General features: G+C 47.3%; 2 protein-coding genes across 5 annotated transcripts in view; one reads left to right on the top strand and one right to left on the bottom strand.

The window, feature by feature from the left end:
- The window catches only part of LOC135906383 (solute carrier organic anion transporter family member 74D-like), a 243,897-nt gene that overhangs the window by 32,508 nt on the left and 189,524 nt on the right, over positions 1 to 21,865 (top strand). The window lies entirely within an intron of this gene.
- The window catches only part of LOC135906427 (solute carrier organic anion transporter family member 74D-like), a 33,613-nt gene that overhangs the window by 9,331 nt on the left and 2,417 nt on the right, over positions 1 to 21,865 (bottom strand). For 2 of the 3 annotated variants that reach the window (XM_065437811.1, XM_065437812.1), the window contains exons 2-7: positions 19,748 to 19,834; positions 18,832 to 19,020; positions 16,559 to 16,723; positions 12,962 to 13,157; positions 11,075 to 11,213; positions 7,622 to 7,806 (exon numbers count right to left, since the gene is read on the bottom strand). In XM_065437811.1, the coding sequence (XP_065293883.1) occupies positions 7,622 to 7,806; positions 11,075 to 11,213; positions 12,962 to 13,157; positions 16,559 to 16,723; positions 18,832 to 19,020; positions 19,748 to 19,834 (961 nt within the window). The remainder of the gene's footprint in view (positions 1 to 7,621; positions 7,807 to 11,074; positions 11,214 to 12,961; positions 13,158 to 16,558; positions 16,724 to 18,831; positions 19,021 to 19,747; positions 19,835 to 21,865) is intronic. The other variant, XM_065437813.1, reaches the window with a different exon arrangement.

Here is a 21,865-nt window from a genome sequence, read left to right as displayed (position 1 = left end):
GGTATCACGTGGTATTGAAGGCGACACCGCCGCGCCTGAGGAGCTGGGTTGAGCTCTAGTAATATGCTTCGCATAATAAACATTGCTTGCCGGGCTGCGGATTGGACCTCCGGGTTGCGAGATCACCTCGCTAACCGATTCAGCCATGGTCGATTCATCGTGCTTGAAGCGGTGTTTGATATGCATCAAGAAGCACATGCAGCGCAAGGCGCGAGCCAATCACGGGCGTCCCCTCTCGAATAGGGAAAGGGTGCGATCGTGTGCTCGATCGCCTCGGCGGCCGTCGTTTCCCGCCAGTTCTGGCCTGTCATTCATATAGAGAGGTCACGCAGGGTTCGTTCTGCCGAAGAGCAGGATGCGTTGAAGGAATGGCAGCGGGAGCGTCGTGCGTATCGTCGTGCGTTTGGCCGAAGAACCGGCGCCGCTTCATGAACGCCGCCGGGAACTCGCTCGAGAGAGGGCTCGTCGCCGACGTGCCGACCTCGCCGTGAGGGAGCGCGAAGCCGAAGCGTCGCGACAACGAATATCCGCGGATCGCGAGCTTCGCTTGCACTCCTCTTCCCATAGTGCAAGAGCGGTCAATTTCTTTTTCTATTTTTCTTTTCTGGATTACATCATGCAATCGTTGAGTACGTCAAAGTAAAACTGCGTCCTTACAGTCTAACTGTCGTCACATATTCAAAACAAACGAGTCCGTCTAGGTCGAAAATGATATTTAAAGAGAAAAGTTAACTTGATGCAAACACGTTTTGCTTTGATGTCCAGCGTCGCAGAACTGACACGTACGCTGACAGCGGCTCAAAAAAATTAAAAGAAAAACAGTGCAGTGAGCTAACAAAAGTTTAATGAAAGACTTATGTAGACTACGCGAACGATAGGGCAGTATGCGCGCCAAGTGGCACGCGTCGGTGTTAACTACCCTCTCGCTTCAGTAAAAAAAAAATTTGAAAATTTTAGCCCGCGCTACATATAGTATCGTCAGAAATTGATGCTAACAACCTTTTCACAAAGCAGTCTTTCTCCCTCCCCCCCCCCAATAAAGTTTGACGATAACTTCAGAGACAAGACGAACGCGACAAGCTGTATATCATCCGGCATTATTAGGCAGAGAGAATTATGATGGACAATTTGAATGCTTACGACGACAAACTTGGTCCATTACCTACGTTTTATGCGAAAACACCCATGTACTTAGATTTAGGTGCACGTTAAAGAACCTCAGGTGGTTCAAATTTCCGGAGACTGCCCACCCCCCACCCCCTCTATGGTGTGCCTCATAATCATATCGTGGCTTTGGTACGTAAAACCTCACAGTTCTTAGCACTAACATTTAATCACACCACAGCAATGAATTCATTGCTATATTTGCATGCTATGTTATCATTATTTCAAGTACATGATACCATTTAAAAAATGTACGGATCTACAATCACAGTCTGTCGAGCATGTAATAATGGGCGGTTTGGCACTTGACCAACACGGCGGACTGCTGCAACACTCAGAAGACAGCATATATGGTATGAACGGACAGAGGTTATCACAATCTAGGCAAACGTATTTCCTCGACTAGATGGCTCAAGATTGTATTTTGCCTCTTGCCTGTTCAACTGTTACTTTATTTGCGCGCACGTGACTACCGTGCCGCTCGCTTATGGTATTGCTCTTTTTTTTTTAATTAGGTATGGGCAAAACGTAGCATCAACACGACGACGTGTTGTTTTTTCGGCGTCACTTTCGGCTTCATGACGTCATAACAAATACACATACTGGGAAGCGAAACCACATTATTCGGGGTGCTCTGAGGCGTGCCAGTAATACTGGCACGTTGCACGACACAGCCGAACAAAGAGAGAGTGAGTTGTGCGCGAAGAAGGCGCGGGCTGGTGCCTGTTGGCCTCGCATAACCGTCCTGTGCCTTGCTCTACGCAAATCATCTGTCATCTTGTAAACAAACCCATCCAAATCATCTTTCATCTTGTAAACAAACCCATCCCATCCGTAACAATATCATAGCGAAGCTGTCTATGGCTAGGATCTGGAAAAAAATATGTCCGAGATGTTGACAAAAACAAGTCCCGGCGGTCACTCTGTGAATGTTATCATCTTCCGTCTACGTATGAAGTGCATTACCAATTCCGCGTGATGTTATCAGTCGCTGCGGTCGCTCTGACTGTTATCATCTTATCGACCAGGTTATGACGCATGACCTTCATGGCCATATATAAAACGTGGGATGGCGGCGCTCTTTCACTCCCATTGGAGGGTCGAAAAGTGTAATATAACACAGCAGCATACCGACCAATCGACGACATTAACGCCGGCCTAGCGCGAACTGACGGCATGTATATAGTTCCCTTCCTGCAGAACGGTTTGGAATTGAGGGCTACACGGACGTCAATGTGCCGACCACTCGTCACCGGTTGTGTATAGGTTTAACCTTTGGCAAGAACGTGTCTAGCATATGGCCGCACAACCGATCGCGGTGTACCACAGCGACCACAAAGCTATGGTCACTGTGGTGACGAATGAGGCAAAATAAAGACGATAAAAACCACGAAATACTTATGTGTGTCTTTATTTAATAAATATAGCAATAATCATATAAGTCAACATAGTCATCCCAATACAGCTCCTGGTTATCCCTTTGCAGAGGGTGGATGGGCACTAAATTTTTTATGCGAAGCATATTACGAGAGCTCAACCCAGCTCCTCAGGCGCGGCGGTGACCATGAAATCACGTGACACCGTGACGTCACGACAGAGGAGAAGTGGCTTTGGCTCAACTCTTGCAAGACGGGCTGGGTGGGAATCGAACCAGGGTCTCCGGAGTGTGGGACGGAGACGCTACCACTGAGCCACGAGTACAACGCTTCAAAGCGGTACAAAAGCGCCTCTAGTGAATGCGGTGTTGCCTTAGAAACGCGCTGTTTCTAAGGCGTGCGTCTCTTGCTCAGGCGCACATTTCGTTGCCGCGCCGAACGCTGCTTTGCTCGACGCTCACCGCGTCCAATGCGGGGCGCGTAGTCGCTGCCCTGTAGCCCATTGTCTTACACCCCTTGGCGGGTCGACGGGAACGCTGTCGCGTTCCACTCTTGAAGGCGAAGAAGTAATGCATGAGTTGTTTCTTCGTCTAGCCGAACCAAATATAGCCAAGCAACAGCAGTTCACCAGGCTAAACAGTGGTTCAACAACTAAAATAAAGGCTAGTATGCTTCGCATCCTGGGCTTAACCTTACCTAAGCCACAGCCATTTTTCTTAAGGTTTCGAGACTTAGGGCCCTCATTTAATGAAAAGGGAAAAAGTCTAAACGGTCATGTGAGCAGTCCTTAAATAATGTTGCGTGTTCGTTTTGTTACGATTACTATACACCTAGATTTGCTTTTTTTTTAACTTTCGCACCCGCATTTAGAGCAAGCGGACTTAATGTCGAATCCAGTCGACATCTGTAAGCGCGGCCCGCGCTGAAACTGTGGGATTGATGACGTGATGGCTGATGGAGAGCGAAGACGGTAAGCACGGATATGATAACAGGTTGCGGGCTCATTCGGAGCGCTGTCACCGCCGTTCGTTCAGCCTGTTTCCTCAGTTCCCGGCGAAGGAGGGCTTACCCTTACTGGTGCTGTGAATTATGGCCAGTACCAGACGATAGAACGCACTTCAACAAGCGCGTCTGTCTGAACGAATGCCATAGACTACATGCATGCGCATTTGTTGACTGCAAAATCTGACACACTGATATCAAACTTCTGCGGCTACCGCAAGAAACTGAGCTGCAGCAAGTGCGCTTAGAGTACAACAGGCAGCGTCCATGATGCCTTTCACGCTGACAGCAGTTTGGAATTTCATGAAAATAGAATATTTTTTAAGAGTACAAAGAACAACGGCAGTGTCAGATGACAATAGTCTGACTTTGCGTGACTAATGCACTCCTGGCGGTTTCCGGGTTGAAATAGTCTGTTCATGCCGTTTTTGAAGCTCGTAAGCTTATAATATAAACGGCTATTTATTTCGTTACTTTCCCTGTCTCACTTTTTCTTTCTTTTCACTTTCCTCGAGACGTAAGACGTCGGGGAGCGTGGCTGGTGGTTGCTTGTCGCCCTTATCTCAGTTATGATCCGCCGCAAATTCGTCAATGTCGCAGTTTGGCATGAGTCCGGCGCAGGCAAAGCTTAAAGTTACGAAAATGAGAATCTAGCCGAGTAACGTTGCAAGCCTCGGAGGTACGAAAGAAGCTGAAGAGCCGCATCTGTCGAAAAAATGGCCTAATGTGCTGCTCTCAAATACCTTAACTCCGGAATGTGCGTTCATAATGAGTTGCTACGTTGTAAAGGCCACAGGTAAGTGTAAATTTTCGGAAAATGTTCTCACTGCTGAGCTTTTACTGCTTTTCGCTACTCTAACGTTGTTGAATATTTCCCGATATCTAAGTGCCTCGACGCAGTTTCGCTTGATCAGTTCCTCCTGTCGGTTTTATTTAGCACCCGAGTTGCAGCGTTACACAGATTTGTTGTTCTTTCTTTCGTGGTACTTCGGACAAACACGCCCTCCTCATTTCCTCTCACGTGGCGAAACAGGCAAACTCGGCCATTCTTTCACCGATGGTTAGATGCCCATTCAACCTGACGACGCTGTGTACGCGGAAAACCTGAGAAAAATATTCGATTGCCCCCAACTTTGCTCGTACGAAACGCGTTCAAACACTTCTTGCTAGAGGACGTTCGTGAATTGATGATGCTTTTTAATACGCAAATGCGTTGCTCGGGATTTCTTTTTCTTTATTTTACTACGTTCGCCGTGCGGCACAGATTTAGCTTTTTTTTTCTAGAACTACCTATACAGAATAAAACTCGAGAAGCTTCGTAGAAAGGTCTCCGCATGCTATCGACATGAACGCAGCAATTACGTACTGCACGCTGAGCGCTAGGAAATCGGCAAGACGAGGCAAACAGCTAACACATTACTCGTTCTCCAGATGAGCAAGAAACTCGTACAGCTTGTACAAACGGAACAAAAATAAACACTGCCCTTGTGTCTAATGAATGTGACGCAGTGGCACCCCGCCAAATAAGCAAGCACTGAGTGAAGGGGCGGAGCTTCTCAGTTACTCCTGCGAAAAGCACCTGTGGTGCCTTCCATTTAGTAGACGCCAAGCGCGTGTGGTAAAATACTTCAATTAGGACATTCCAAAGAGCATTACTGTATGACCTTCAAGCTTCGTTGAGCCGCACACGGCCTGTGATCCGCAAGGTGACATTATCCAACCCCATATTTAGTTTTGTGGTGGCACTGTAAAGTGAAGTAGGGTGAAGGAGCGTTTTATAGTAGGCTATGGGCGGCGTCCGGAAAAATAGCACACGCCACGTATCCATTTACGCACCCAGGACGAGAGACCAGGCACCACGTGACGTTTAATGGGCGCGCTGGCACCAGGTGGTGCTTCACGTCGGAAATAGAGAAGCGCAGAACAAGATTAGTTGTCAAGAAAGGCTAAGGAACACGGATGAAGAGAAATGGCCGGCTAAGGTCTCTAAACGTCTGTACGTCATACGTTTGGACACGTAATGAAACTTGTCAATCAAGTACGGGGTAATTGAAAACGTAAATATACAACCAGGAGTGACGAAAAGTAAAACGAATTGAATTCTGGGGTTTTACGTGTCGAAACTAGGATCTGATTATGAGGCACACCGTAGTAGGACCTCTGGATTAATCTTCACCACCAAGGGGTCTCTAACGGGTCCCCAATGCAGGGGAAAAAAGGAAAGTGAGAGAAAGAGAGACGGTAAACAAGGACGTGAAGGATAGAATTTTAAAAAAACACACACACGGAGATTTACAAGAATTACAAGAGAGAAGACAGAAGGGAAACTGTATGATAACGCAAGAGGGGGGGGGGGGGCGTAGTGCCTTGCTATTTGATGCCTGAACTGACTGCCTGAGGAGATAAGACATACCGGAATAAATATGCAACTGGATGAGACATGTCTGTACTGCAAATAAAAAAATAGGCCTGGGAATGACTCTGCACATCGTAATGGAATGCCAAGATATTCACCCAGAGAGACCCCCTAGAGAGTGTCCACGTTCCATAAGCGCTCGGATTTAAAGAAAGTGGAAGGGATGAACTGTTCAAGAGACGACTAGAGTAATGGTGAAAACAAAACAATGGTAGGCGACTCTAATCTCTGAGATAGGTGTATCTTGGTGGCACTCGCACCTCGACGTCGGTTTAAGTCAAGCGCGCTAACGTCTTTACCCTGAGAGAAGTGGTTCTTGAAGGGATAAGGAAAGGTTGACGCTGTTTTCTGCAGCCCTTGCGGCAGCACGACTCAGCGTCAACAGGGGGAGGGGGGGATAGTGGGAGCAAAGGAGATAGGAGAGTAGAGGGTTAAAGTGTCGCCATTGCAGCGGCTGAGCAGTCCGGCAGGAAGGGCCCAGTGGGTTCGGTAGGAGTGGTGATCTGGTGAAAGGCCAGGGTGCGGTGATCCAGCAGGAGCCAGATGGTTGGGGCAGGTCGAGTAGCCTAGAGTGGTATGTATAGCCGTGAGGCTATCCATTTACCCTGGCGTGATATTTGGGCGAGGAGCGAGAGAGGGCGAGGAGGAAGCGCAGCCAGCGCCACCTAGCGCCACCAGGCGGTGCATAGCCCCCTAGTGAGCGGCGCCTGAAGCGCACCTTGCGTGCCCTCTCCTGTGCTGACGTCAGAGCATGCGACGAGCGCGCACGCGCAGCTGTTGCGAGCAAGCGAGCGAGTAATTGATCGCCGGGAGAGAGAGAGATGAGAGAGTGAAGTCACTTCCTCTCTGCTAGCCAGTTGTTCAATCTGTGCCAGGCAGCTGTTTCCCATTAATTAGTGAGTTAAATATCATGACACCATTTTGTGTGGGACGTCATTAGGGACGTCATTACTCCCCTTTTTACTTCCAGGCTTCCAGGAATTTCGCCAATGTCGTGCTGACGTAGCAGGTCTCAAAAGTCAACGATTCTGTGCTCGGGTGTGCGGTAATCAGTGATTTCTAATTATTCCAGACACTTTAGTCACTCAACTTGTAACTAACCTGATGCCCTGATATGATATCTCGAATGAAACCCGTGAATTTTGTACTATACTATTTTATCCTTTTCTGATTTATTTTGAATTTCGTCCCCGGTCATCTCAGGAGGCGAACCGGAAATGCTGCGCAAGAAACAAGAGTGTCACTCGATGCTCGTGCCGCTAGCAAACAGGGACGAGATTCATAGAACCGGAGTCGTTGGAACCACAGTTAATGGTATGCAATATAGTGAGAGAGGTTTGAAATTGCCAGTTAAACTCGAAATCAGATGGACAAAAGGCTAGATAGCGACAGATGTAGCAAGACTTGATTAAATCAAGCAGGCTAGGTGACTATTTGTCTCCGCCCCGTTTTAAAGAAGATGCCAATTAGCGTCATCATCATCGTCATCATGTAGAATGTCAGAAATGCGATGCATCTAGCAACCACTTTAGTTCGGCAGTATGCCCGACCAGGCCTATGCCACACGCTCACACTTGCACCATGCAATGTCTCGCGTCCATGCCCACGCTGTCGTCGTTGAGCACGTTTGCGCTATAGTAGGAACTGTGGTGCAGAGGCGCACCTGAGAAGAAGCAGGGTTGTTCCAACGATGGTCGTTCCTTGAAGTACGTTGACGAGGAAGAATAGCGCCGTAAACAGCACAAGGGGGCATTTGCAATTAGGCTTGCATCTTGTATTGGCAACGGTCTGATTGTTGTACTTGTGCGCAGGGTGTGCTGGGCTCAGACATTGGCATTCTTGGAACTCCTGCGGAAATTGACTTAAAATGTTTCTTTCTCTTCTATTATTTTTGTTTGTTTTGGAGCGAAACGCGTTAACAAGCTGTGACAGCTAAACCCTTCATTTCTTCACGCAGTCATTGGTATTTATGTAGCAATTGATATTCGAAGCGGCAGTACGCCAAGACATTTAAGTAACAAGGCTGCGTTCCCTACGCCGTCACATGTTACGCTGTCGTCACTGTAGACAACTACTACGAATGAAATAATATCAGCAACTGCCATAAGTTAACTAAAATGAAACCCAAGCTGATGGCTCAAAAATATTTTTCCGCAGCATAGGAATGAAGCACCTATTCATCCCCTTATTGCCTTTGTGCATATCGAGAAATTGTAGCACAACCGAGAGCAGTCATCGCGCTAGTGGCAGCATTATGAATCGAATTACTGCGAATACGCACTCTTATTGCTGAACGAACTTTTTTCTTACAGTGATCTGTTCTACCAAAACATTTCGCGCCGTTTCGGCTGGTCAGTCGTTCGCAGCTGAGTGATAACTAAACATGATGTGCGACATATTATGAGGCTGCTCTCAAACACGCGAACTCTCGCGCTCTCTTTCAACTGTTCCGTCTTGCAAATACACGCCCCCCCCCCCCCCCCTCCCACCCCGGTAACGGCACATAAAGCCTGACAGACGATTTCGGTGAGATCGACAAGTTCGACAACGTTGCCGGTGCGATAAGGATGTTATAGCACTAACTACTCGACATCGGCAGTTATGTTTAACCCTGTCAGGTTGGGTAGACTAGAAACCTTGTCGTCAGGAGAAGACGTGAAGAATGTTTTTCCGTGTTTTTCACTTTCTGGTTCCTACTCTCGCAAATCTGGTGCAGATGCGCGTTCTGCGAGTACCTGACATAATGAAATCAATGATTTACTTAATTGATTCTCGTGAGTGAAGCATTACGTTTCTGTAACGTACTCACGGATTCATTGAACCCTGGTTTGCGCTACTCCATGGGCAATTTTTTCTCTGCGTCGTACTCATGAAAAAATTTACCTTGAGTCACAAATAAAGAAAAGAACTTTCAACGATTGAAGCGAAAAGTGAATACATACTTTGGTATCACGCATACAGCATACATTGCAGCATTCCTTTCAATAAAGAAGCACAAAACAAGCGTCCAAATTACAGTCCAGCCCACTTATAACAGCCGCAGATATAACGAACGCTCGCTTAGCACGAACGAGGGCGGTGCTACCGTCAAAATATATATTGGGGCAATGGCACAGTGTCTCACATAGAACGAATTGTTGTGGCCTCAACACTCGGTTAGAGCGAACGCGAAGCTGTCGGGCCCCTGTAGTTGGCCGAGCCGGCGGTGCTTGGATGGATGGAACTCACCGCGGAGTGCATAGAAAATTGCTTCCGCAAGGCGGGTTTTATGGGCTCAGGCACCGAGGACGCCATAGATCACCCACCGGAAGGCCGGTCGCACGAGGACTTGTGGCAACGCGTCGTTGACACGCAGCTGGCCGGACCTGACGTTGCCTGGGACGATTTCGTTTCTGCTGATGACGACGCCGACATTGCGGAGCCATGCACTGACGAAGCTATTGTGCATGAAGTGCGAGCCCTTCCTGACTGCCCAGAGACCGACGAGGACGATGACGAGAATGCTGCGCTACCGCCGGTTGCTGTGAACGCTTCAACCGCGATCGGTTACATCGCGTCGCTTAAGGAACTCGTGTGCAGCAGAGGCCTTGGCGATGAACATATTACCACGCTGGAAAAATTAGAAACGGCAGTGATGCGATCAGCTTTGAAGAAGCAGACATGCATCACGGACTTTTTTTAAAAAAAAAGTGAACTTTCGTCTCGCTTGCTCTTTTTTCCCGTATTATAGCTGGTCCACTTAGTACGAACTTTGGATACAACGAACAAATGCCACGTGACGATCAAGTTCGTTATATGTGGGCTGGACTGTATATCATTAGCGATAAGGTTCTCCTGATAACCACGCGGAGCGCTTAGCGCTCTCCACCATTAAAGATTAGTGTTACGCAAGCTGCCGCGGCGATGGCAGCTTGTGGCAGTAGTAGTGACATCACTGGCCTGTCATATGTAAAATAACCAGCCTAGCAACGGATTTCATTGTTGTTGCAGCCCCGCTATGGGTAGGCAACACGTAGTTTGCACTCCCAAGGAGCAGCGTGAATACGAGGAACGGCAAAGGGAAAAGAAATGGCAATACGACCAGCGGCGGTGTGCTGCCGCTGACCGTATTGCCGCTGGCCGTGTTGCCGTGGAATTCCAGCACAGGGGAAGTCCGCACGTGCACTTTTTGCTTTGGCCGACTGACGCGCAGGAGGAGGAATTGAGCAATAAAACATTGCACCCCCCCACCCCCAATTCAGTAGTTGTAGGGATAGTTTTCAACAGCTTCGCTGGACAACCACTTTAGCAGGGCCGGGATGGCGAGTCAGTTTTCCTATAGTTAGGTCTAAATATTTATGTTCCATCGCTCGTTGCGCGGTTAGGAACTTCTTCTCAAGCTGTTTGTCTTTGTTAATCTCTAAGCATCTGCCCCACATGTGAGTGTCGGTAGAATGCGATGATTTTGCACTTTTATCTTCGCGAGTAGAGGTAAGCTGCAGATCGTGACTGGGCAGTGCCCAGCCGTATGCACCCCAACTCACAAGCCTTGGTGCAGAGCATCCGCCGCGGCTGTGGGAAGCAGACTAGAGCTGCCGCCGGGTAGTACCGGCCGTTCAAATAGGTACCAGCGCGCTCCAAGCATGGTGCTCGGCCATTGCCGGACATCAGCGCTTGGACAGGGTTGTCTCTCTCCGACTCGAGGTCCTGCCAACCCGGGTTTACCCGGGTTGGGAGGAGTAATAAATGTTTTGCAATGCCAAATGAGTAATTGCCGCCATGTGAGTGGCCTCTTTTTCAGTGTTTTGTTGTGCCAATAGAGTTCGACAGGATTCGTGTTAAGGCGGACTCCTTCCCCAGGTTAATTCATCATCATCATCATCATCATCATCATCATCATCATCATCATCCTGGCTACACCCACTGCAGGGCAAAGGCCTCTCTCATACTTCTCCAACTTCCCTAAACAATATCCCTAAACAAAGCCGACTGTCCGGCCGAGGGACGCCTGCACCCATTTTGATGGCAAGTGTTTCACGGGGGCAGCGTGATTTCGATCCCTCGTTTGTATGTAAGTGGCGTTTATTTCGCTCCGTCGCAACAACTTAGAAAAAAAAAATAGCAAGGTGCGCCTCACCGTCTCATTCGCGTCGCTGGGCGGGCAGCCGGCAAAGCATGCTGAGAAGTATTCCGTTTGTGTCGCTTGGTCGCAGACCGGCTTATAGACTGTCGTTGGGCAATCACACTTTTCGTTGCACTCATTGCGAATAGTAAGCCTTTGGGTGAAAACGGAAATAAAAAAAAAACTAAGAGGTGCGTTTTTTTCTTTCTTTTGGATACGTTAGTAGAAACATGGCTGCAATACAGTAGCGCTAAAGCGAGAAAAATAATGTAGGGAGAATTTCTCCTTAACAACTGTGCGGAAACCATCGACGATGATTGCTAATACAAGCGAATAACGGGGCGTTACTAGGAATCTATTCACTTTATTAGAAGAATGTCGCACTTGAAGGGGTATGCTTGCTTCCGTGACGATATTCAGGGAGCTTTTGTAGTTTTCTTTTGTAGTCCCCTAAAGAACAGAGCCGTAAACCAGCACATGCTTATCGGAAGTATGGTGGCTATGCATATTATACAGTAAAACCTCGTTATAGGTAAGATGAAGGGGCAGCAAAAATTACCTACTTCTTTATATCAAATATTGCCTGTGCTGTACTATGAATCTTTATGAAGATTTCAAGAGGAATTTCACTTACGTTGTTATATTAATTATTTCGTTATATCCGGTTTCGTTATAACGAGGTTTGTTTGTAAACCGATTCGTCACTTTGTGTTGTCTCTAGTGGCGCGGGCGCCATCTTCGAAGGCGCCTACCGTACTCCTCTCCGACCGCCGGAGTCCTCTTTCATAGCTTCCACGGGGGGGAGAAGGTGACAGGAGGAGAGTGTTGTCCTTCTAGCGCGATCTAGGACAGCATCTACACCTTCAAACACCCCAAGTCTCTCCCGCGATAGGCCGTGCGTCTCAAATAGCTATATTGCATGGCCTTCAGCGGCACATGTACTCTACAGCTCAGTCGTAGCACTAGAGCACGCGCCTTTTCCATCGGCATCTCTGTATGGTCGGTAAAAGTTCGATTCCCGCCGACCACCGCGAACGTGGGTGATGAAGCCATAAAAAGCTGTTGGATTCTTTTTTTTTAATGCGTGAGCTAGTAGCGAGCTCACAGCTTCCATCACGAGAAAATACCATAAGCACGATGTAAAATTGGCACCACCACTTTTGTTGGAAATGCGGAACCGGTTGCGCCGCAGAAGAGCGGCATGGATGTAAACCACAACTAGAACTCGTTATCTTCGGAGCCGTGACTCCATTTCCCTCCCATGTTTACACAAGACCATCGATTTGGGGAAGCTCTCTTTCTCGAGATCAGTAAAACTCATGTTATTTCAGAAAGTTACATTGCACATTACAACATCCTGACGTACTTTTGGCATCTCACTTGCCACAGTGGCTTAGCGTCTGTTTTGCTTCCCTGGAGAGGACGAGGTCGCAGGATGATGAAAAACTTCATTTATCCCTCTTTAAAGGGAAGGGGGCAATGGAATAGAGGGTCAAATAACGGACGCGGCGGCCGCATTTCGATGGGAGCGAAGTGTAAGAACACCCGTGTCCCGTGCCTAGAGGCTGCATTGATGTTCCCTTGGAGGTCGAAAATAGGCCGGAGTCCCCCACTATGGTGCCTCACAATGAAATCGTGCGTTTCGGACGTAAAAGTAAAACCATAGAATTCAGTTCAGAATGCAAGTTTTGGCATCTTCTTCCACTTGTTAAACAACACTCCAGAGACCCTGGTTCGATTCCCACTTGCAAGTTGTTTTTTATTCGTGAAGTGCCTGCTGGGATTTATCTCTCACGGCCAACGCCGCCAACGCCGACACCGACGCCAACGACAACGGCTTTTCTGCGACACGAGCTCCTTAACGCTGTCGCGTTAATACAGGGTGACCTATATAGTGCTCACCCGTCTGCCCCAGCGTGAGTTAGCGGGTAGTTTATCGAGTCGCAGCGGATGCCCATGAGTAAAAGATACAAGAGAGCGTTGAAGATGGTCACGGTCGACATCTCCAAGCCCACTGCCCTTGGAGATGGCTTCAGTAAGTGCACGAACGCGCTGCCCAGGAAGATGCCGATCACGTTGGAAAAGATACCGGAAATACCTGCATGGGAACGAGTAAGCATAGTCCGGGAGACCTGACCGTGTTGGATTGGTAACGTTACTTATATGGGGCTGTTTTCCTTTCTTTCGTGTCGAGCACTTTCGCGTTCACATAATTGCTATCGCGCTCACAATTCCAATTACAGGTTCAGCAATGAAAGCTTGAGAGAGGCGTTATTCGACAAATGTCTCGCGGATATATGGGGATTGTTGATACAGCGAAGCTTTCTTTACTGTTTACGCAAATCTAATGCTGACAACTCAAATGCAGTGATTTGGGATTGTAACGTGCTGAACGCAAACGTAAAACAATGGCGCAAACGTTTTGATGTGATATGTGGCGTCCCTTTCAAGGTGACAAAAATGAACGTAAATTTGAGTAGATTCAATGCGCATGTATATCTTTTGGTCCTGTGCGCTGCACTTCATTATGACCACACACAGCAACTTCTCCTCGTTACGCGTCATCGGAAATGTCAGTCTTCGTAATTTCCAGTGCGACTTCAACTAGCAGCATCTCACACGCGGTTTCAAGTGCCATGTCATGAATGAATGCGATGCACTGACCATCTTCTCGAGCCTGTTATTGCTCTTGATGTTATGTCGCCCTGGCACGATGGTAAGCCGCGGCGCGGGCGTGGCAGAATACAGGATGTAAGGAAAAACGGTCAACGTCTCCAAACCTCTAACGTACACGCGGTCGTCCGCACGACCGGTTCACGACTAGGATAACACGACTAGGATAACTAGGTTCACTGGCTAGGATAACATCTCGCGAGACGCGCACTGAAGACGCATTTCGTGACGTTCGGTAGGCACCGGTATTTCGGTATTCCCATGCCCATCATAAATGAGGTATCTGGGGAACACCAACGCCGTCGCCTTGCCGTGGCGGCTGTTAACTTATGGTGTTTTACGTGCCAACACCCCTTTCTGATTATGAAGCACGCCGTAGTGGAGGACTCAGGAAATTTCGGCCACCTGGGGTTCTTTAACGTGCACCTAAATCTAAGCACACGGATGTTTTCGCATTTCGCCCCTATCGGAATGCGGCCGCCGTGGCCGGGATTCGATCCCGCGACCTCGTGCTCAGAAGCCCAACACCATAGTCACTGAGCAACCACGGCGGGTCGTGGCGGCTATCGTAGCCAGGAATTAATTTCATCAGACCACCGCCTTCGTGGAAATTCTGGACGTTTTGTTTAGTTCTTTGTCTCCATCACGAAACGGTGCACAGCGACCTTTTCTTTTAACAGCAAACACGGGACTTCACACGGCTCAAAAGTTTCCAAATGCGGCTGACCCTGCGGGGCGCAAATGATACACGCTGCGCAACTTCCATTTTCAACCGCCATGGTTGCTTAGTGGCTATTGTGTTGGGCTAAGCACGAGGTATCGCGATCGAATCCCCGCCATGGCGGCCACGTTTCGAAGGAGGCGAAATGCGAAAGCACCCGTGTACTTAGATCTAGGCACCCGTTAAATACTCCCAGGTAGTGCGAAATTGCGCAGTCCCCCACTATGGCGTGCCTCATGATCAGATCGGGGTTTTGGCACGTAAAACCCCATAATTTAACTTTAACTTCTGGTTTGCTGACTACGGTTTTTAATGTTTTCCACAAAGTACATAGCATTACCGACTGCATGTCTGAAGTATGCTTTCAAGCAGAGAAGTTAACTACCAAGTTGCAGTTTGTCTAACCTGGCCACGTTTATTCAAGCATGGAGAATGAGGCCAATTATCAACGTCACTGTTATCGTCAACAACCTATAAGCCTACTGCAGAACTAAGGCCTCTGCCCACAATCTTCATTTATCTCTTCTTCGTTGGTTCACTCAGTTCCATGCTGTTGTGTGATCTAATTCCTCAGTCTCGTTAATTTACCTAATTGTGTGCCATTTTTTTTTCAATGTTTCAGTTCCCTTCGCAGCTGTTCTATTACCCTAAGAGACTACCGCTTGTATGTTCTACACAGTGACCTGCCCAAGTCCACCATAACAGTTCCACCTAAAATTTTCGTGTTCAAATCGTGATCCACTCATTTATAACCGGTAATGTAGCTTCCTGCCTGATTTGCAGTCAGTTTACGTTCACCTCTAACAACCACTCCTCTGCTTGTCCTGTACTCTGCGGTGTTCCACAAGGCACCGTTATTCGTCCTCTCCTACGTTTAATATAAATGAGGGTCCAACCATAATTTCTTCCTACATACGGTTGTTCACTGATTGCGCTGCCTACTGCCTCGTCAAGAACATCCCTGAAGTTGTTATTCTTTACTTGAATGTATATCACTGAAGAATGGTAATAAATGCGGTTAATGTTTCTGCGTGTTAACACAACTTTTCTATAGTCCTGTTTTTCCACCAACATCGGTCTCACTCCTGTTTTAGCTAAGTTATTAAAGAGCAGTAATTTCTGTGGTTGCTAATTAAGTCAAGGCATTCGTATAGCCCTTAATATTTCAAGTCAGAAGACATAATGAAAATCAGTAACTAGGCTAACCGTGTCCTTGGTGACTTACATGCCCCTTTAAAATCCGCTCCACCTTCTGAAAAAGCACTTTCATGCTCGACAATCGTACAACTCAAACTGTAGTTTGAAATGCGTAGTTTTAAACTTTGATCAGTGTAGCATTTCTACTTCATTCAAGTCTATTAGAAATTGTGCGACCAGATGTATTTATAATTACATAACGTTCATTTCTACAGCCGGCAATGTGTCTCAGCTAATGTCCATAATTTAGAATTATGATATAAATTTACACTGTTTTCTTTGTGTGACCAATTATGCTACTTATTTACTGAAATGAATGAACACAACGCTTACTATGTCGGTCTGATTATCTACGACAACTCTGAATTCTTGCCTGTCCCTTGTCACTGTTCGCAAATCTGTCACCTAAAAAAAAACCTTACTACCACCACCCTCGCGTACTCCTTCACATCTGAGGCCTGTCCTTCTTCATCCAGGCAGCAAGGAACTTGAATGATCTGCACGAAGAACATTTGCACTACTTTCAAGTAGCGCATTTCAGGGCTGCTAAATACCGATGACATCTTTTTTCATAAAGCAAGCCCACCCCTATTTAATAACCGTAATAGGGGCATTCAATAATAATAATAATAATAATAATAATAATAATAATAATAATAATAATAATAATATAATCTCCACGAGAATATTAGGGCGTTTCAATTGCTTACAAATCCGTGCTGTGCTCTTCTTATCTCTTAACGTTGCTTCTATAAGGTTTCCTATTCATTACACCTACCCTGTTCCCCACCGACCCTTATAGCTGTTCAGATCGCGGGCCATATCTCCAGGAATCTCCAGAGCCCAAGGACGAAACGCGCTACGTCTGTCGTGAGACGTTACAATGAGTAGATGGTTTAGTTACTCACCGGTCATTAGACTGGAAAAAGACGCTGTAATTGCGAACTGCTTCTCCATGTAGCGTGAAACAGTGGTCGACATGCCACCCGCGACTATATACCCTGCTATGGAATAAAAAAGTCTGAACATGTAGATGGGATTCCTCGCCAACCTTCCAAGTCCTCGCCACAATTCTGAAATGAGTCGGAAAGAAGACGCATCTGCAGCTTAAGCTTTCTTGCAAATAATAATAATACTATACACGGTATTTCGTCAGCGCTGCGTCTATATATGATATTGCGATAGAAGCAAACTAGTTACACTGAAATTAATTTTACTGTACGAGAAGCCGGTACTTGTGTTTTCCACCGCCGTGTTTTTCACGAAGGATTCATGCCCCATTGTGCAAGCTTCGAACAATAGAAAGAGAGCGAGAGTGTGCGTGGAGAGAGAGAGAGAACGAGTGAGTTAGTGGGCTGTACATGTGGGTTCGCTGTGCAGGTGCCATGGCGGCAATGGCTTGCCCGCCCCCCTCATAAGTGTTTATAACCTTGGTTAAAACACGTTGGCGGGCTAGTTGGTTAGAATCCATGGTGGTGTGTATAAGCGCGACTGGACGAGGACGAAGAAAGAAACACATACACAGACACAGCGCTTCACTTTAAACATATAGATTTTATTTTCGCACGCATCGATAAATATATACCTTGCGAGTGGAAACAAACGTAACAGCAAAAAAAGAACATTGAGTGGTGCATTTCATTGAACCGAACACGTGTGCAAGGCAAGGGAAAAAACATGTACTACAATGGTCACAAAGATAAACCGAGGAATCGTATCTTCTTTTCCGATAGTGACACCGAAGGCTTGCTTACGCACTTTTGCTCTAATTTTACAATCTCGTAGGCTTCTACAATCTCTCTCGTCATCCTGCTATGAGCCTTATACAGAATGGAAGTGCTTGCAAACATGGGCTTGCAGGAACAATCTCGGCAGTGAATGCCCAAATGACCCGAGATTACCTTAGTGACGTTATATTGATGCTCTTTTAATCTCTCGTTGATGCATTTGCCGGTTTGACCAGTACACGTTCTTCCACATGAAAGTGGGATGGCATAGACAACGTTATGAGTACAGGTTACAAATTGTTTGCGATGTTGGGTAGAAAATGCATGCCTTTTGTTATTCTCTGTGTTAACCTGTTTGCATAGCTCCTGTAGACGCTCAGGGGCAGAGAAAACCACGTCTACTCCAGATTTCGCGGCTATTCTTCTGAGATTATGTGAAATGCAATGAATGTATGGTACCACAGCAACTTTCTTTGCTCTAGCATTGGCGCTGCTTGCATTCGACGCGTTTTTGCACTTCTTGCTTAAGCCCTCCGCGACAGAATTTAGCATACGCATCGGGTAACCAGAATCTGCCAGGCGCATGGCCTGCTCTTTGAAACTAAGTAAGAAGCGCTGTGTCTGTGTATCTGTTTCTTTCTTCGTCCTCATCCAGTCACGCTTATACACACTACCACGTTTATAACCGGCGATGCGATTATGGAGATCCTCCACTCTGATGCCCTAAAGAATTGACAGTCACTTTAGCATACGCTAAAGAGGATGAAAGCGAAAGTCTGTCTGTTCACGAGATATCACTTGACATTTTCATTCCAATGTCTTCTTACATCTTATTGCTTGTTTTCTCCCACCGAAGATCGTGGGTTCGAGTGCCTTAAGTAACTTCGCCTTACTTAACGCCGGCGCCCCGTCAAGGTAAGAAGCTGGACACACGTGTTCGAAGGTGAGCGGCGAATTTTCTGACGCGAAATCGCAGCGTGTGCGGCTGACAACTGTTTCCTTTTCTCGCGGCTCTGTGTCACGGCGCCGCTGTGCGCTACGCGGCAGTGTCCTCGAGTGCTGAAACTTTCGGGAATACGGTCACTCTCGCGAGTGACCACTCATCACTCTCGTGATGTACGATTATACGCCTGACCGCACTTGGCGTATAAAAGGCCGAAAGCGTACCAGGTGCTTTGCCGAGCTCGCTATCTTCGCGCTGTGCCAAAGGAGCACTGTCGGCCGCATGCGCATGCTTGGACGCGTATGCGGTGCCGAGCCACGCACAATGTGGCGAAAGTGACTGTAGCCTCGAAAGTGATTGCTAGAGAACACCGCCCGTGTTTACGGACACTGCTGTCAGGGGTTTAGCGCTTTTAATGTGCCTTCAGGCGAAGAAAAAAGATGTGACAGCGTTCCGTCAATTTTTTTTGCGAAATGCGGATGTCGCGGCAGCGCCCACGGCTCGTGCTTACCTGCGAAGCCTGAGTCCTGCTTTGTTTTGACTGCCACTTGCTCCCTGTTGGCTTCGGACCCGGCATGCATCTTCTTGGGGAATAGGAGCATCGGAATTGTGCTGAGAAAAATTGTCGTGGCAATGAAGGCGTAACCCAGCCACCAGGCTCCGATCCACGTAGGGTCGCCTGGCTCAACGTGGGACTTTTCTGGCAGGGTTTAGAAGCGAGGAACAAGAAGCGCACACTCGTCTCGTCACTATGCGAAGGCAGACATTGTTTCGTGATGGCCGCGATAAAGATAAGGCTGCACAACCCAGTTTCTTTTGCACGCTTTTTTGATAAACAAGAGCAACAACATTTGAGAAACTCTCCTTCACCGGCGTTAGACGCTCTGTGATCACTCGGTCTCTCATAAGCGGCCGTCAGTAACTAAAAACTCTGACTGCCTCGGTGTTCGGTGCCTACACCTGACACAAGTCGCACTTCAGCGTTGTGCGATTCCCTCGAAGATGTCCATTAATTTTACCACTGATGTGTCTTTACTTTCACTGGTGGCTGCGGGGACGACGAATCAGCCGAGGTAGGCCTGATGGCCTGCCTTATCGGGGCGAACACAACGAAGCTGTAGAAAAAGGAAGATGTTGGGCGTGGGAGAACTATGCGTACCATCGGCGCACCGTGGTCCCAATCTCTTCTTCTTTTTTCCCCTTTCTTCTTTTTCCCAAACACATAGCTCCACTTCAAGAGGGAGTGCTTTTAAATTATCTCGTTGCAGAACGTGTGTTTTGCAGTATTCCCACAGGCCCTATATGCCTCACAATTTCTGCAGCCCGCTGATATCGAAACAGAGGTGTACGGAAGTTATATCTGCAGAGCTTACGTCGGAATGGGTGTTACGTGTGCTGTAATGGTATAATATGAAAGGCCTACTCACTTGTGACGTCCTCGGGGTACTTCAGGGTGAAAAATCCGAGGACATAACCTAGGACTGGCCCGATCAGACGAAAGACCATGATGTAGCCTGTACTTGAATAAACCACAAAAAATACACTGCCGAAAGTTTACCTCTCTCGCGGTGACATTTTCCTTCACAGCGGTAAAGTTACGTCGTTCGTCATCGCGTTTCACTTCTTGCATGCTATATACACTCGATTTGGTCCCGAGACGAAAGCTATGCGCACATAAGGATGTCTTTTTATGCCTTTTCAGTTGTTTTCTGGTCACGGCTTTAGGCTGCAGATATCCCTGCCACACGTTGTATTCTGCGTCGTTTTGAATCTATAGTCATCTCTTCACGATTTCTTAAAGCAGCGAGGGCACAATAAAAGAAGTTAAACAAACTTTAGGAGCTCCTGTTCACAGTGGGCAACACGTCTCTTAAAAGGAGTTGCGGGGAGCTATTCATGGTGCGGGCCACAAGAAACACGATCTCGGTATTTAAAATTTCTGTCACTATGTTACTTCCCGTGCGTGTGAAGTAACAGAGGTTGATGACGATTTATGTGTCTGCTAAATCGTGTGGCAATCGAATCGATACATCTACACACGTTAAAACGTGAACTGGCGTCATCGTTGCATTTGTAATGGGTTTGCGCAATCTCATTTTTTCGACTGAAAAGTAAAGAAGTTTGAAGGAGATCGAACTTCCATTTGAAAGCACTTCAAGTGGCCGAGGAATACTTCGTCTTCCTGAGCAAATTTGGGGTGAGGTAGGGGGTGGAATTACTGCGTACCGTACTCTTATCATCTGACCCCTCGTGTGGTGGGAGTAGGAGGAGCGTCGTACTACTAAGTTTCTTTCGCTTCTTTCTTTCTTCTGGAGCACCTCAGCCGCTGTTCTGATAACATGCCGGGGCATGTTTGCTCGATGTGAAGGACGGGATGCTTCGCTGCAGAAAGCCCGCGCTGGAAGGTACTACCATGGCTACAACGTGTTTCTACATAGGTGGCGGATGAGCGTAAACAAGGGAAACGCACAATGTGATGTCATCAGAAACTACATGTTATGCAATCCTACGCATCTATGGCTATGTCATGTAGTGTATGAAAACAACAAGGACCTTTGCTCTCCGGCAAAGAAGTTATGGGGTTTTACGTAACAAAACCACGATCTGATTATGAGGCACGCCGTAGTGGAGGTCCCGGGATTCATTTTGGCCACCTGGGGTCTTTAACATGCGCATATATCTAAGTGCACGGGTGTTCTAAATGCGAAACATTTTTTGGCGAACATATGCCACTTTGACAAATCTATCTATCTACCTATTTATCTATCTAGCCGCCTACGTCTTTGTGCTCTCATGGCCGTTTCGTTAAGTTGGTATGTGCCAAAATTGGCACAGTATGATAAGAGTCTATGACAAACATAAATGATCGGTCATGGCATGAATATCATGACATGCGTGTCATATAGGTCATGAAACAGCCGCCTACGCCTTGGTATATGTGTTTTATTTAGAGCATGCAGTCGTCGAAATGCAACGTTACGTAGAAAGTTAAAGAAGTATGTACTACAACTGGCATAGTATATGACAAGAGGGTATGACAGACTTAAATGACAGGTCATGACCTGCGGGTCATATAGGTCATGCAACAGCCGCCTACGCCTTGGTATGTACCACAATTGGCATAGTATGACAAGAGTGTATGAGAGACGTAAATGATAGGTCCTGACATGCGTGCCTTGAAGGTCACGAAACAGCCGCCTACGTCTTGGTGCTCTGTTTCTTTCGTTAACTTGGTAAAACTGCTTCGAATAACATTGATTCCTACATGGTGTGGGATCTGCCGGCTTTTTGCATTTCGCCCCCATCGATATGCGGCCGCCATGGCCGGGATTCGATCCCGTGAGCTCGTGCTTAGAAGCGCAACACCAAAGCCACTAAGCTACCACGGTGGGTGCGGCAATGAAATGTTAAAGCATGATTACCTTGGGTGATCGTGTGGTCGGTACAACGTCGTACAATTTCTACGTAGCGTGCTATGAGGAAAGTACTGTGGAACATTGGCCGGCACAGAAGATTGTGCAGTCTAACACGGCACCTCAGAGCGT

Source organism: Dermacentor albipictus, chromosome 5, assembly GCF_038994185.2.
Source record: "Dermacentor albipictus isolate Rhodes 1998 colony chromosome 5, USDA_Dalb.pri_finalv2, whole genome shotgun sequence".
NCBI classification, from domain to species: domain Eukaryota; kingdom Metazoa; phylum Arthropoda; class Arachnida; order Ixodida; family Ixodidae; genus Dermacentor; species Dermacentor albipictus.
This window is presented reverse-complemented; position numbering and strand designations above follow the sequence as displayed.